This window comes from Emys orbicularis, chromosome 4 (assembly GCF_028017835.1).
Source record: "Emys orbicularis isolate rEmyOrb1 chromosome 4, rEmyOrb1.hap1, whole genome shotgun sequence".
NCBI lineage: Eukaryota > Metazoa > Chordata > Testudines > Emydidae > Emys > Emys orbicularis.
In genome coordinates this window covers 74,398,198-74,415,112 of record NC_088686.1, presented here as the reverse complement: position 1 = coordinate 74,415,112, position 16,915 = coordinate 74,398,198, and the positions used below count along the sequence as shown (strand labels likewise).

Here is a 16,915-nt window from a genome sequence, read left to right as displayed (position 1 = left end):
CTTTGGATCACCCCTAGCAACTTTTCTAAAGATGTGTTGCCTTCTAACTCTCTGGTATAACAGCTAATTTTAATGAGAAATGGCAGATTTTTCTTGGCAGTTCATTAAGTTTTTTCAGAACTCTTGAATGTATATCCTCTAATCCTAGTGACTTGCTGCTATTCATCAATTTGTTCCAGCACTTTTTCTTTTGATATCTCAATCACTGTCAGTATCTCATTTTTATAACCTGAAAAGTGCAGGTCCAGAGTAACCATTTAGCTAGTCTTCCTCTCCATACATTAGCACAACCAGAGTGCACTGCGCCATGTACTGCTGCTCTTGCCATTCTGTGTCTATGTCCTCCAGCTATGAGATATCTGCCCAGGTTTTCCCAGAATACATGGAAAACCATAGTATGGCAAAGTGGAAGATATGGATACCCAAATAACTACGATGGCAGAAAAGCTGCTGTATGAACACAAACTGAATGGTGTTACTTGTAACTAGCTAAGGTTACCATACCTCTCACTGGTTAAATCATAGCTAAAAACTTTAGGGTATGCACAGCTTTGCGTGGCTTGTAACTGTTAAGTGTGGACTGTGGAAAAGGCTTTTTTTAGTGTCAACTGGGTGTTGAAGTTCACATCTTACTGAAGTGAACAGAATAGGAAGGAGCAAGTCCCCCTACCTTACTGCTACTGGTACTGGCTGGAAAAAGTTTTCTGTAAAGCTGATTTAACAGAATAGGCATTGTTAAAAGACAAAAACATTGCTAAAGACAAGTTAAGGCTCTGTAGAAAAGTGGGAGGGAGGAGAAGCAATAATTATGGATTCACTCTAAAAATGCAAGAATCCATGATTATTTCATGCCTAAGAGATTGCCCCTTCCCCTTACATCCAGTCTGGTACTGGCTAGTTCAAAATGACCACAATCAGCAGCATCTATGGCAAAAGAAATAGAGAGGTAAAGGAAAACTCCATCACAATATAAGAGATATTCCAATCATTACACCTATTAGAAAGAAGAAAGTTGCTAAACAAGCGTGTCTTAAAGGTAATAATAAAAAATTAATAATTAACTAAGAAGCGACCATAGTGACAATCTATAGCTTACAATGAATACATAGGAAAGAAATGGCCTGTAAGTTACTGAAAGGCAAGTTCTACACTTTTACATCACTGCAGACAAAGCACTTTAAAAATAATCAATTTTAAAACATATATCTGAGCTTTCAACAGCTATTATTTTAAATTGGATAATTTGAAAGTAATTTACTAGCATTAAATTTAACAAAAATATTCAGATGTTTCTTCCAACAATAGTTACAGTTCCTGCTTTCTCAGGAATTCAAATACAAGTAACGCCCTGATCCTCCAGACACTTATGCATGTAAATAATTCCAGCTGGTTTAATGGGATTACTCAGATGTATAAATTTAAGTATATAATTAATGCTTGGTCTACATGTAAAAGTGATATCAACATAACTATGTCAGTCAGGGTGTGAAAACCCCCCCCCCACATCCCTGACCATCATAGACATGCTGACAAACTCACTCCCACTCTTCCCCTCTCCACACCCCCCAGACACATACACACACTGTAAAAGAGGGCTTCTGTCACGGTAGCTAATGTTGTCCAGGGAGGTGGTACTCCTACACTGACAGAAAAACTTCTATTGATGTAGGCCACGTCTACATGAGGGGGCTAGGCCGGCATAAGCTCTGTAATGTAGATATAACCTACGTGTTTGCAGGATCGGGGCCCCAATCCTACTCTCCAATACAATATTAGAATCTTGGTGCCAAGAAATAAAATGGCATCTATAACAGAGATCATTGTGGAAGAATGCAGCTACGTTATAAAATGTCATATCATTTTTCAGCACTGGTACTAGCAACAGTTTTAAGTACTCCTGTAGACTGAGCTCAAGTGTTTTTTGCACTATGTCTTGAAGCCCCTTATCTAGTAAATAGTTAACTATCTAGAGTCTAGTGGCTAGATCCTGCAACTGGATCCATCTAAGCACAACCCATGCGCCTAAGTGTGTAGATCCCCTTTGACTTCAATGGGGTTCTGTGTTGGCAGACCTGCACCTGGGCAGATTCAGATGTGGGATATAATCCTAAACCCCACACAACAGGAGCTTGCCTACCACAGGCAGCCAGGTGAGTAGCAGCTTCAAATATCTGACACACTGGGGTACAGGGCTCCCATAACATCCAACACAGCCAGTGCTGAAATTGCATCACTACTGGCTGCTCAAGATTTAGGTCTTGAAACAGCTCTGGAAAGGACAACAGAAAGTTCTTAACAGATTCCTAAAACATTAGAAATAGTTAGGAAACGGATAGATAAGAAGACAGAATATATCATTATGCCACTATATAAGTCCATGGTATCCCCCACATCTTGAATACTGTGTGCTGTTCTGGTCACCCATCTCAAAAAAGTTGTATTGGAACTGGAAACTGCAGACAAGGGCAACAAAAATGATTAGCGAGACATAACAGTTTCCATATGAGGAGAGATTGAAAAGACTGGGACTGTTCAGCTTAGAAAACAGACAGCTGAGGGGGGATATGGTAGAGATTTGTAAAATCACGGATGCTATGGAAAAAATGAATAGGGAATTGTTATTTATCCCTTTATCCCTAACACAAAAAGGTGGGGTCACCTGACGAAATTAATAGATAGCAAGTTTAAAACTAACCTAAGGAAGTACTTCACACAGCGCACAGTCAACCTGTTGAACCCATTGTCAGGAGATGGTGTGAAAGCCAAAAATATAATTGGTTCGGGAAAGAATTAGATAAATTCATGGAGGATAGGTCTATCAATGGCTATTAGCCAAGACTGTTCAGGGACACAACCCCATGCACTGGGTGTCCCTAACTTCTGACTGCCAGAAGCTAGGACTAGACATCAGGGGATGGATCTCTTGATAATTGCCCTGTTCTGTTCATTCCCCTGAGTCATCTGGCACTGGCCACTGCCAGAAGACAGGATACTGGGCTAGCGAGACCACTTGTCTGACCCAGTATGGCCCCCCTCTTACGTTCTCATGTAAATATTTGACATTCTTGCACTAAAAATATATATATATATATATCTACACGGCTGCCTACAGCATCACTGAGAGCAAGCACACGTTAGGATTTAGGATGTTCACACAGTGTAATAAACCCCATTTGTTAAACTGAGCTATAAAAAAGTGTTACTTAAAGGCACCTGTAATGAGTTTGGCAATTACTGTAGTCACTGGTTCTAATCTAATAAAACTCTCAAGCCCAAGAAAAAAAGATGAACTCTACAACACGATCAGGTTATCAAGTACAAATCCAGCAGACCAAAGTAGAAACACATTAGAGTCAGAGGCCCCTCATACATAACTTTCTGCTTTCTCTCTTCTACATCAAGGGAGTTCCACCTCAAACACATCTTGATCGCAGTGGGACCGTACAGCACAAGGAGAGCATTTGAAAAGTTTCCCTTACACTTACCAGCATGAGGACCAAGCCTACAATTTTACATGTGAAAAACACCAGCACTACCATTCCCGGAATTTAGAGAAATGAAAGTTCTTTAACATATTTTATTGTAGCATTGTCTTTCAACTTCCAATTCAATAAACTTTTTTTCCCCTAAATAGCTTACTCTTTCGCCGAGGCTTTTGTTACACCTTATTTTCTCTTCTCATCATCATCCTATATTTTCTTTCCTATTATCTATTTCCTCTTCCACCAAGTCTTTATATCTTTCTTTCCCTGCGCTGTTCTCTGTCTTTCCCCTTGTATTGCCTTTCTCACATATTTACCCCAAAGAGGTCTCCGTTATGTACTTTACTTCCCCTTTCTCATTCTCTTACTCCCTTCCCATTTACCCACCCTAAATGAAAGCCTATCTGAACATGACATCTCATCCAGCTTCCCACCACTGTAACACTTCACCAACCCAAGAAACTAACAGAGCTGAGTGAGCCAGGAAAGATATATGAAAAATTGATTGGAGCCGAGTATCTGTTGGACACCAGCTGGAGACCGCAGAGAAGTTAAAGGGCGTGAGCCCCACAATTATATCAGGACGGCGATTCTGTTTCCTATCAGCATTTTCAAGGGAATGTTTTCATGAGATGTAGCCAGAGCACGAACTCTACAGGGAATTGGCTCGCCTCGTAGCCAGAAACATCGCAATCCATGCAAAGTGCCCCCTTCCCCATGGACGGCGCCATTAAGCGGTTCTGGAGCGGCTACGGCCCCTGCCCCAATCAGCGCAGTTAGCCCCAGGCAGGGCACACAGCGCGGCACAGCCAGCTCGCACACCCCATTGGCGCTTCTAGGGAGCTCGGCCCTAGCCCGCTCCACAAATGCGGATTATCGGGGGACCTGGGAGCCTCCGAGACATTATCAGCCGCTCACCCAGCTCCAGGGTCGCCACAGGGCATATCTCCGGGCACTGAGACTCCGGAACAGCAGGCAAGCGGGGGGCGGCTCCGAACTCCCTGGGGACCGACTCTCGCCAGGAGCCCTTTCAGGGGAGCGAGCGAGTCCCCACCCGCCCCACGGGCAGAGACAGAGCGGGGGAAGCACCAGGCCGGGGACCAGCCGAGCAGGTGGCTCCCTATGGGGAGGGGACCAGAGAGGCCCGGGCCCGTGATAGCCCCTAGCCAGGGACTCAAGGGAGGGGGAGCCCGGTCCCGTTAACCGGGATGGGCGGGTCTCACTTACCGTTGGCTCCGCGCTGTCCCTGCCCGGCCCGGGCACCTCCTGGCGGCCGCCGCCCTCACCTGCCCCGGGGATCCGCCCGCGCCCCTCTCCGCTCCCTCCGCCTCAGGCCGGCTTCGCAAGATGGCGGCGCTTCCGGGAGAGACCATGGAGGGCCCGGGGGCAGTGAGACAGGAGAAAGCGCAAGCTCCAAGGCCCCTCCCGCGTAGTGAGTCCGTCCGGCTCCCACCGACTCCCCTTCGCCCGCGCGGTGAGCCCGCCCGCCCCCCAGCTCGCACTCCCAGTGAGCCCGTCCGCGCGCCCGCCTAGTGAACTCGTCCGCCCTCCTTTCACCCCTCACCGCCGAGCAAACTAGCCGGCCCCCCTGCGGCTGCGAGGATGGGGGTGGCGGTCGCGCTGGGCTCCGGGGCCGCCCGGCTCTTTTTCTACCCGACGCTGCTTTACACCCTGGTGCGGGAGCGGCTGCCCGGCTCCCAGCGGCCCTGGTTCCACCGCATCGACCGGGCCGTGCTGCTGGGGGCGCTGCCGCTGCGGGCACGGAGCCGCAGGGTAACGGAGCACAGGGCGGGGGGGAGGCGGTCCGGGCGGGGGGCGGCGCGGGCTCTCACCCGCCTGCCCGCGCCCAGCCGGCTCTGACTCTGTCTTCTCCCGCAGCTGGTGGAAGAGGAGAACGTGCGCGGGGTGCTCACTCTGAACGAGGAGTATGAGACCCGCTTCCTCTGCTGCTCCGCCCAGGTGAGCCGGAGACGGGGCCTGCCCCGCACCTGCGGGGCCCTCCGCTCCTCTGGGTCGCAGGGCGGTGTGAGCGGTTGGGTGGGGAGCGTCCCCGTCCCCCGGCAAGGCTGCGGTGTGGCTGTCACGAGCCCCTGCACTTCTCCGCCCTGCCAGCGGGGTGGGTAACTTTTCTCTCTCCGCGGGCAGAGTGGCCTGGACCGTTGAAAGGCTCCAGACTTTCAGCCCAGGAAGAGCCGTTACTCCCCTGAAGGGAGACGCTCCCTGTTCTAATCCCCCTAATGCTTTCCAAACCTGTACTCGGCTTGCAACGTTTGAGCGCTTTAACACGATTTCTAGTTGAACAGAGCTAAATGCTATATACTAAAATGTTTGCGGGGGAAGTTTGGTTTGTGGAAAGAGAGTATTCAGCCCAGCCCTTCATTTAACACCGGAATAATAAATTAATTTAGTGCTGGAAAGAGCCACCTCTAGTATAAATCCACTGAGGAGGCGGATAGAGGTTAGAGAGGTGTTTGGTCTCATGGCCTGTTTACTTTTGTATCTCTTGTGAGAATGTGTAGAAGCAGGCCAGTTAACAGCTACTGTAGCGGTGACATCTGTCCAACAGAAACTGTACTCATCTGGCCATCATTTATTATGGGTGTGCAGTCAATGTGCTTGGAGCTGTACAACACACAGTCCCTGCAGCCTGTTAGAGAAGACAGTTCAATCTTTCATATTACCTGGTGAGGTGAAGATCAAATTTCAAACCATTATGGACAATTCTAACTATTGAGTTCTGTACTTCTCCAGTGGGTGGACTTTGATGGACTTTGTTCACTAGTGACCTGGGCCAGATTTGAAACTATCTGTGAAAGGCTGTTTATGCCCTTGCCAATCCCTAGAGTTATCCAAACCTGCCGCATTACTGAAGCTCCAGAGAACCTCTGAAGCACAGTTACAACCAAGTATTTCTGACAATAGCAAGCAACATCAGTTTCATAACATCAGATGCTGAAAGCGACTAACAGTTGAAGTTAGAAGCTCTGGAGTAACATGATGCATGATTGGCGAATATGGAATAAGCAGGGTAGTTCCTGCTGTAGAAATGGAAATGTATGAGTTAAGGGCTGTCTGATCTGCTTTCTTGTCGGACAGCAGCCAGTGTCAGATGCCTCTGAGGAAGGAATAACACTACCCCTCAGCATGTATTTTTGCCATACTGTACCACAAGGGAAATCTTTTTCTGCCCTGTCCGGTTGGGACTAGTTCCCACCCTAAATAATGAAGGAGTTGAAAGTCCTGTAACATCCTTTGTAGTGTCTCTGGAGACAATATATTTAATACTTAAGTGGAATGTACAAAGCTGTTTCCTACTGTGATCTCTTGCTGCAATAAATTCCAGAATACATAGCACCATAGCTCTACCCTTTTAGAGTGAATTAAGACTTGATTTCTTCACCCAGAAACTGACAGTCAACATTCAGTTTAACAAAATAATAAAAAAAAATGGTGGTGAGGAGGAAGAGAGCAGCAACATTGGAGGAGACAGAAGTTGAGGAGTATTCTACATTTCATTAAAATTTCTTCACGGATTGTAGCATTGTTGCCCTAACTTCAGAGGGCACCTCTTGTTCCCAGATGGAGAGCCCAATTGGCTTTCTCTGTACCACTTAATGTATTAACCTCTCCTCTTACCCAGTACGTCCATTCTTATGTTCTAGATAAGACCAATGGTGCATTTAGCCTAGTATCCTGTCTCTGACTGTGGCCAGTGCGAGATGCTTCAGAGGGAATGAACAGAACAGGGCAATTTCGAGTGATCCTCTCATCCAGTCCCATCTTCTGTTGGAGGCTGAGGGACTCCTGGAGTCTGGTAGCCATTGATGGACCTATCCTTTATGAACTTATTTAAATCTTTTTTGCACTCAGTTATACTCTTGGCCTTCATAATATCCCATAGCAACGAGTTTCACAGGCTGACTGTATTTTGCCAAGTACTTCTTTATGTTTGTTGTAAACCTGCTGCCTATTCATTTCATCTGGTGACCACTAGTTCTTGTGTTATTTGAAGTGCTAAATAACACTTTCCTATTTGCTTTCTTCATAGTGTTCAGGATTTTATAGACCTCTATCATATCCTCCCTCTGTCATCTCTTTTCTAAACTGAACAGTTCTAGTCTGTTTAATCTCTCCTCATATAGAAGCTGTTCTATACTCCTAATCATTTATGTTGCCCTTCTCCGCACCGTTTCCAATTCTAATTTATCTTTTTTTGAGATGAGGTGACCAGAACTGCATGAAGTACTCAAGATGTGGGCGTACAATGCATTTATAGAGGGGCATTGTGATATTTTCAATCTTATTTTCTATCCTTTTCCTAATGTAGTTTAACATTCTGTTTAGCTTTTTTTAACTGGTGCTGAACATTGAGCAGATGTTTTCAGAGAACTATCCACAATGACTCCAAGATCTCTTTCTTGAGTGGTAACAGCTAATTTAGACCCCATCATTTTGTGTGTATAGTTGGGATTATTTTTTCCAATGTGCATTGTTTGGCATTTATCATTGAATTTCATCTGCCATTTTATCATCCAGTCACGCAGTTTAATTAAACCCTTTTGTAGCTCTTCACAGTCATCTTTGGACTTAAGTAGCTTGAGTAATTTTGCATCGTCTTCAGATTTTGCTACCTCACTGTTCACCCTCTCTTCCAGCTCATTTATGCATATCTTGAACAGCACAAGTCCTGGTACAAATTCTTAAGGGAACCTGCTACTTACCTCTGTCCACTGTGAAAACTCATAATTTGTTCCTATCCTTTGATTCCTATCTTAAACGGTTCATGATCCATGAAAGGACCTACCGTCTTATCCCATGATTGCTTACTTTGCTCAAGAGCCGTTGGTGAGGGATCTTGTCAAAGGCTTTCTGAAAGTCTAAAGCACACAATATCAACTGGATCATCTTTGTCCACGTGCTTGAAGACTCCCTCAAGAATTCTAATACATTGGTGAGGCATGATTTCTCTTTACAACGTGTTGACTCTTCCCCGACGTACCAGGTGTCAGATAATTTTGTTCTTGATTATAGCTTCAACCAATTCGTAAGCGTACTGAAGTTATGCTTATCGGTCTGTAATTGCCAGGATTGCCTTTAGAGCCCTTTTTAAAAATAGGCATTATATTAACTACCCTCCAGTCATCTGGAACAGAGGATGATTTAAGTAATAGGTTATATACCATAGTTAGTAATTCTGCAATTTCATGTTTGAATTCCTTCAGAACTCTTGGGTGAATACTATCTGGTCCCGGTGACACATTACTGTTTAATTTATCAATTTGTTCCAAATTGTCTATTGACTCCTCAATCTGGGACATTTCCCCACACCTGATCCATTCTTTTTAGGTGACAAATCTGAGGATCTCACCATATCCTCTGCAATGAAGATTGATGCAAAGAATTCATGTATCTTCTCTGCAACAACCTTGTTTTCACTTAGTGCTCCTTCAACATCTCAATCGTCCAGAGGCTCCACTGACTGTTGGCAGGCTTCCTGTTTCTGATAGACTTTTAAAAAAAAAATGCTGTTAGTTTTTGTGTCCTTAGCTTGTTGCTTTTCTAATTCTTGCTTGGCCTGCCTTATTACGTTTTTACACTTGACTTGGCAGAGTTTATGCTCCTTTCTATTTTCCCCTGTAGGATTTGACTTTCAATTTTTAAAGGATGCCTTTTGGCCTCTTAACTGCTTATTTTACTGTGCTGTTTAGCCATCATGGCACTTTTTTTTTTTGTCCTCTTACCTGCTTGTTTTGGGTGGTTGTTGTTGTTGGGGGAGGAGGAGATGCATTTAGTTTGAGCCTCTATTATGGTATTTTTAAAACGTCTCCATGCAGTCTGCAGGCATTTCATTCTTGTGACTGTTCTTTTTAATTTCCATTTAACTAGCTTCCTCATTTTTGTGTAGTTTCCCTTTTTGAAGTTAAATACTGCTGTGGTGGGTTTCTTTGGCATTTTTTCTCCTACAAGGATATTAAACTTAATTATATTCTGGTTGCTATTACTGAGCTGTTCAGCTATATTCACCTCTTGGACCAGATCCTGTGCTTTGCTTAGGACTAAATCCAAGATGCAGTCATTTAGTGTGTCTAGAAATTTTATCTCTGCATCCCTTCCTGAGGTGACATATACCCAGTCAATATGAGGCTAGTTGAAATCCCCATTATTGCATTTTCTGTCTGAGCATTTCACAATCACCATCACCATCCTGATCAGGTGGTCAATCGTATATTCCTACTGCTACACTTATTATTCAAGCATGACATTTCTATCCATACAGATTCTGTGGTATAGTTTAATTCATTTAAGCTTTTTATTTTGACTATTTCACATATTAGTCCCACTCTCCCACCATCATGACCTACTCTGTGATTCCTATATATTTTGTACCTCAGTATTACCACATCCCATTGATTAGAATCATAGGAATGGAAGGGATCTTGAGAGGTCTTCTGGTCCAGTCCCCTGCACTCAAGGCAGGATTAAGTATTATCTAGACCATCCCTGACAGGTGTGTCACCAAGTTTCCATAATGCTTATTATATCAATATTCTCATTCAATACCGGGTACTCTAGTTCACCTAGCTTAGTATTTAGACTTCTAGCATCTGTATGTAAGCACTTGTACATTTTGTCAATATTCAGTTGCTTGTCTTCATGTGTTACATTTAAATGGACCTCTTTTACATCTGGCTGTTCCTCAATAGCTCCTACCTGTACTGTACCAACTTCTTTCCTATCCTCCTTGCTAGGCTATAGAGTTATCCTCTTTAATAATTTCATCCCTAAGTGATGGTTCTGCTTGAACTGTGTACTCCTCTGCACCTGTCAGCTTTCCCCCCAGCCCTTAGTTTAAAAAACCCTCTACAACCTTTTTTAACTGTAAGTGCCAGCAGTCTGGTTCCATTTTGGTTTAGGTGGAGCCCATCCTTCCTGTGTAGGCTCCTCCTTTCCCAATAGGTACCCCAGTTCCTAATAAACTTAAAATCCTCCTCCCTGTACCATCATCTTATCCATGCATTGAGACCTCACAGTTCTTCCTGGCCCTGCACATGGAACTGGAAGCTTTTCAGATAATGCTATCATGGAGGTCCTGGACTTCAATCTAGCAGCCTAAATTTGGCCTCCAGGACCTCTCTTTTCCCTTTGATTCATTGATACCTACATGTACCACAGCCACTGGCTCCTCCTCAGCAGCCTTCACACCCAGCAGGCAATTTACCAAGCAGTTTTCCCGATCATCAAAAACCCAACTATCTCTATGTTTATAATAATCAAATCCTCTATTACTGTTATCTGGCTCTTCCTAGTAATTGGGGTTCCCATCTCAGGAGGGTTATCCTCAGTGTGCGAGGATACCATGATACCATCTGGAAGGAGGGTCCTAACTATGGGATTGTTTCCCTGTGCTCCAGCTTGATGTTATCCTTCCAAGACTTTCATCCTCCTTAATAACATAGAGGTTGTCAGGGTGGGGATGGGACCATTCTATTGTGTGGTGGAAAGTCTCATCTATGTACCTGTCTTCCTTATCTCCTTCAGTTCAGCCACTCTGGCCTTAAGAGCCTGTGCTGTCTCTCTGAGGACCATGAGCTGTTTGCACTGCATGCACACTCATTGCACCTCCCCACAAGGCAGGTAACTGTACATGCAGCACTCAATGCAATAAACTGGATAGCCCCACTCTGCTGATAGATTTCTGCCTTCGTTATTTTTACTCTTGCAGGCTTTTTGGGGGATCGGGGGATGGACAAAGAAGGGAGTAATTGGCTTAAGTTTAAAATATGTTTGTTAGGTAAATCTGCCCACTTCCTCGCTAAACTCCCCTGTTTGCCGTTCCTCTGGTTGCTTAGGAGCTGGCTTTTTAAACCCCTGATCTCCCTGAGTTAGCCCACCCCCTTGTCAAGGGATCTTAAAGGGGTTAGGGATCAAAGGATAGCAGGCTAGAGCCTCCTGAGCAAGCTCTCAGCCTAGCAGGATGCTTGACTCAGCACACAGCCCCCACAACAGACCACACAACAAACTCATTCACTCACACATCCTAAGGGTCACTTAGTCTTTTCTCTTTCACCTGGAAAACTCCCTCACAAAAGTTGTGTTCCTAGCGTCTAGTTTACACTCCCTTCTTTACCCTCTGATAACCATGACAAAGATTTTTCTCTCCCTTCCGTCATGTCTGATTTGTTCCTGTCTTGATTTTTCCCCACTAACCTTTACTCCCTTGCACCCTGCTGTCTTGATGGGGCCTACCCTCTCTTCCACCCCAAGCTTGGTGACTGATTCAGTCCTTCTGTGTTCATTACAGGAGTGGGAGGCAATGGGAGTAGAGCAGCTGCGTCTCAGCACAGTGGACCTGACTGGAGTTCCCACATTGGAAAACCTGCAGAGAGGTGTTGAATTTGTACTGAAGCATCGGGAGTGTGGGAACAGTGTCTATGTGCACTGCAAGGCAGGACGTTCCCGCAGTGCCACCATGGTGGCAGCATATTTAATTCAGGTTAGAAGGCTTCTGTACTTAAAGGGGGCACATTTATACCCCAGGCTCCCTGGATAGGCAAACTATTGCTGAGATAAGGGGCCATCTCCTTAACAAGTTGCTTCCATTCAGTAAATTCAGCTGAATGGATGACAGGGGAAGCTGCTGCTGCATGGGCAACAAGGTACTCCTGGTGGAATTATGCACCAAAAAATTAAAAATTATTTAACAAAAAAAAAAATTTCTGCACACTATTTTAAAATTCTTCCAAATTCTGCATATTTTATTGCAAAATAACACAATATAATCACACCAGTTTCAATTATTTTAGGTCATTTATTTCAAAATACCTGTCAGCAAGTATGTCTGTAACAATACAGAAAACAAAAAAGATTCAGGAAATATTTTTTGACAAATAGATTTCTTACTAGGCATATTAATACAGACCTTTGAGTAATAATTCATTTAAACTACAATACAGAACCATATTTCCCACACCCCTCAGAAGCAGAGCAAAGGCTTGGGAGAGTCAGGGGTAACAGAGGAGCTGAGGGAGAGGGAAGTAAATTGCTGGGAAGGAGCCTGGGTGTGAACTTGGAGGGCTGTTGGTTTTGGGTGGGAAAAGTATGGAACAGGTTTTAGGGTGGGGGTAGGGAGGGATTGTTAGGGAGCTTCTCCTATGCAGACCCTGACTGACCTCTAGCCTCTCCCAGTCAGGCATATCTGCCCCTGTCCCCATGTGTCTCTGTGCCCTCACCCAGCCATTCTGTCCCTATGGAGCTCTGCACCCCTCCCCTGTCCCCATGTGTCTGCACCTCCCACCCTCCCCCTACCAGTGGCCCTGTGTCTCCATTCCCATTCACAGGGCTGGCTTTAGGCCGATTCGGCCGATACCCCTGAATGGGGCCCCGCGCAGCTGTCCACTCCGCCCCCCTTCCCCCTCCTCCTCTGAAAGCTTCGCCCCCCTCCCCCTCCCCTGCGAATCAGATGTTTGTGGGAAGCCTGAAACAAGCAGCAGGCAGGAGGTAAGCTGGGGGGCGGGGGGGGGAGGCGCACAAGGAGGGTTCCAGGGAGGCACGGCGCCGGGCTTGGCCCCGACCGAGCGGCTCTGGCCCAGCCCGGCTCGGCTCCGGACCCGCGGCGCCGGGCTTGGCCCCGGCCGAGTGGCTCGGGCCCGGCTCGGGCCCCGCAGCGCCGGGCTTGGCCCCGGCCGAGCGGCTCCGGCTTGGGCCCGGGCCCGGGCCCTGACCCTGGACCCGGCCGAGCGGCTCCAGGCAGCGTGGTAAGGGGGCAGGGAGGGGGTATTGGAAGAGGTCAGGGGAGTTCGGGGGGTTGTGGGAGGGTGGATGGGGTCAGGGTGGTCAGAGGGCAGGGAACAGGGGGATTGAATGGGGGCAAGGGTCCCTGGGGGGGGCAGTCAGGAAGGAGCTTAATAGGGTGGTGGGGGGCAGTCAGGGGACAGGGAAGGGGGGTGGATAGGGCAGGGTCGCGGGAGGGGGGAGTGTCAAGAACTTTAGGTAGGGTTAGCATGCATCCGGATACATTACGCAATGTATGTAATATAATTTTATTATTTATATGGTTATGGAAAGTAAATAATACATGGAAGAAATGAGAGGTGTTTTTTACGGTTTTTTTTTTTTTTTTTTTTGGTCATCCCTGTCGGGGCCCCGCACTTCCTAAAGCCAGCTCTGCCCATTCAGCCCCTGAACTGGTTTGTCCTCCCCCACTAGCCCTTATGAGCCCCTCTCTGACCCACAGGCCCTGTCTCCTAACTTGTCCTGACAAGCGCTGTGAAGGCAGCTCTCTCCTTGGCTGCTGGGAGCTGCAACTTTGTTCTATTGCTACAGCACCCTCTGGTGGGCAAAAGGCGGAACTGCAGAAGTTTTTTTCTGGTGGGTGCTGCTGCTGTTCTTGTGCCACAGCGCCCTGTACTGGGCAAAAGGTGGAACTGCAGCAACATTTTGGCAGACTTTTTTTCTGCGTGAAAAATTAGAAATCTGCAGGGGCTCATTAAATATGCGTGCACGCAGTAGCGCAGAATTCCCCGGGGAGTAACAAGGAGTCTGCTCAGTGTCAGGCATGTTAAGAACTAATTTCAAATGTTATGGTTGTACTGAGTCTAGGCTGCATAGCCACTTGAGGAGAGGGAACGGTAGAGAGCGTGGCTAGATTCCAGGCTCATTGTGGATGAGCTGTTTGCCAGACCCTCCCTCTGCTCGTGTTGAGGGGGCAGGTAAGGCTGATCACCTAAAACTGCTAAATGAACTGGAACACGGGCTTCCTTTGATATTTCAGTTCTTATCTCTATGCACATTGACACTAGTATGGGAATGGGTCTCCTAGGGTTCTCAATTTCACCTGCCCTGATGACACTGATAAATCACTACTTGCTGGAAGCAAAGTACTAGTGCATGTCACAATGTGGTTTCCGTCTGAAGTAGTCTAGCTTGCTTAGCACTCTCCTGTACAGTTATGCCTCTGGCTGCTCAGCTGTCGGCACAGAGATGGGCAATGGAAGCTGAATGGGTGATGTTTCTTGACTTCATGTGCACGTGGACTGCAATTAAATGTGTGAGGCAGCTGTCACATTTAATTTCCTAGATTATTCTGGCAGATTCTGTGGCTACTAGGCAGAGGGCCTAGTCCAGGGGTGGGCAAACGTTTTGGCCTGAGGGCCACATTGGGTTTCTGAAATTGTATGGAGGGCTAGTTAGGGGAGGCTGTGCCTCCCCAAACAGCCAGGTGTGGCCCATCTGACCCCACCTGCTTCTCATCCCCTGACAGCCCTGCCAGGACTCCTGCCCCATCCAACCCCACCTGTTCCCTGTTGGGGGGCCCCCCATCCACCCCTCCCTGTCCCACCACCTGCTGCCCTATCCAACCTCCCCTCTCCTTCCTGACTGCCCTTAGGGACCCCTGTCCTCATTCAATCCCCATTTGCTGCCCTCTGACCACCCCACCCCCTAGCCACTCCCCTGCCCTCTCTCCAAACCCCCTGCCCCCCACGACGCTGCCTGGAGCACCGGTGGCAGGCAGTGCTATAGCCGCACCGCCCAGAGCACCAGGACAGGCAGCCCTGCCGCCCGGCTGGAGCTAGCCACGCCACCGTGCAGTACAGAGCACCGGGTCAGGCCACTGCTCTGCAGTTGCGCTGCCTGGCATGAGCTCGCAGCCCTTGCCGCCCAGAGTATTGCACCGGCGGTGCAGTGAACTGAGGCTGCAGGGGAGGGGCCAGGAGCATCCCACGGGCTAGCCTCGCCTCTCGGGCCAGTAGCTCAGGTGCTAGGCAGGAGGGTCCCGCAGGCTGTAGTTTGCCTACTTCTGGCCTAGTCAGTACTCCTTGCTGTAATAAATCCTGCTTCCCTTAGCCCCTCCCATGAGCAATGAAGAGTGACTCGTGAGTGAGCAGCTAGCCAGCTGAAGAAAGTGGAGCTCTCGGGGCAAGAAAGGGACCTTGCAGGGCTCAGGCTGATGGGAAGCTTAGTCTAACTCGTAATTGCACAGTTTAACTGTTTCTTTAAATGCAAAATAAAATGCAGCATCAAGGGTAAGAACAAACTCAAGACAGAATAAAGTTGAAGTTCCCACAAACTGAGGCAGATTCATAACAGCATAAACTGATACTGAAAATGAGTGCAACTCTGGAACCCTTTGGCATGTCTACAGGAATCCCTTAGTACTGTATTCATTAGTGTTTGCTTGAGCAGCAGAGGGAAGCAAGAGCAGAGTCAGTCTTTCACCTGTATTAGGAAAGCATATCAGGTAAAGTACAGCTGCTGTGTCTGTCCCGGGGCTCTGTTATGATTAGGGCAGGAGAAGCTATCCACAAAAGCATGCAAATTTGGTGAGACATGGCTAGGCCCTACCCAATTCACGGCCATGAAAAGCATGGACTGCGAAATCTGGTCTTGTGTGCTTTTACCTTATACTATACAGATTTCATAGGGGAGAGTTTCTCAAATTGGGGGTCCTGACCCAAAAGGGAGTGTTGTGTGGGGGGGTGTTTACAGTATTGCCACCCTTACTTCTGTGCTGCCTTCAGAGCTGGCCAGCAGCAGTGCAACCCTCCCTACAATAACCTTCTGCCACCCCCCCTCCCCCAACTCCTTTTTGGGTCAGGACTCCTACAATTACAACACACTGAAATTTCAGATTTAAATAGCTGAAATAATGAAATGTACAATTTTTAAAATCCTATGACTGTGAAATAGACCAAAATGGACCTTTGGTAGGGCCCTAGACATGGAGCCTCAGGTAATCATTTGCACCCCTCTATTTGAGGGAGTGTCCTCTCAGGAGCTCTTATTGAGAGCTGGATGTCTCACTGAGGTAGGCAGGAGATAATATTCAGTACAAGGAGGGGTAAAGTGAGCCACTTTCCTTGACCACCTAAACTAGGCTCTAGAAGAAAGCTAGCCCCTCCAGAAACCTTGTTGACCCATCTTTAGATAGGATGGATTTTCATTCAGGATTTCTGCCTTTCCAGCTGTACCAGTGGAGCCCTCAGGAAGCAATAGAAGCCATTGCCAGGATCCGTCCTCACATCCTTGTTCGCCCCAGGCAGGTCCAGGTCCTGGAAAGATTTCACAGGAATGTGATTGCTGAGGCAGCTGCAGAGTCTCAGCAAGAGCTACCAGAAACCATCCATCAGCTCCCCACACCAAGCACAAGTTCCTAGTGAACTAATAAGGAACGGACTGCTGCACAACCAATAAAGAACTTTTCAGACGCACAATAGCAATGGGAAGCTTGGTTTTTTTCTTAACAGCTTCTGGCATCATGTCCTTACACATACAATACCTGACCCTAGGGTTGCCAACTTTCTAACCAAACAAAACCGAACACCCTTGCCCTTCCCCTTTGCCGAGGCCCCGCCCTGCTCACTCCATCCTCCCCTGCCCTCCATTGCTCATTCTCCCCCACCCTCCCTCATTTTCAGCAGGCTGGGGAGGGCCCC

At 47.2% G+C, this 16,915-nt stretch overlaps 1 protein-coding gene across 1 annotated transcript; it reads left to right on the top strand.

Moving 5' to 3' along the window:
* The first annotated feature begins 5,038 nt into the window (after nt 1-5,038).
* PTPMT1 (protein tyrosine phosphatase mitochondrial 1) lies at nt 5,039-16,691 on the top strand. The gene is made up of 4 exons (XM_065403651.1): nt 5,039-5,255; nt 5,361-5,441; nt 11,785-11,976; nt 16,445-16,691. Exons 1-4 carry the CDS (start codon nt 5,085-5,087, stop codon nt 16,634-16,636), a joined length of 636 nt encoding a protein of 211 aa, XP_065259723.1. The 5' UTR covers nt 5,039-5,084; the 3' UTR covers nt 16,637-16,691.
* Nucleotides 16,692-16,915: the final 224 nt, after the last annotated feature.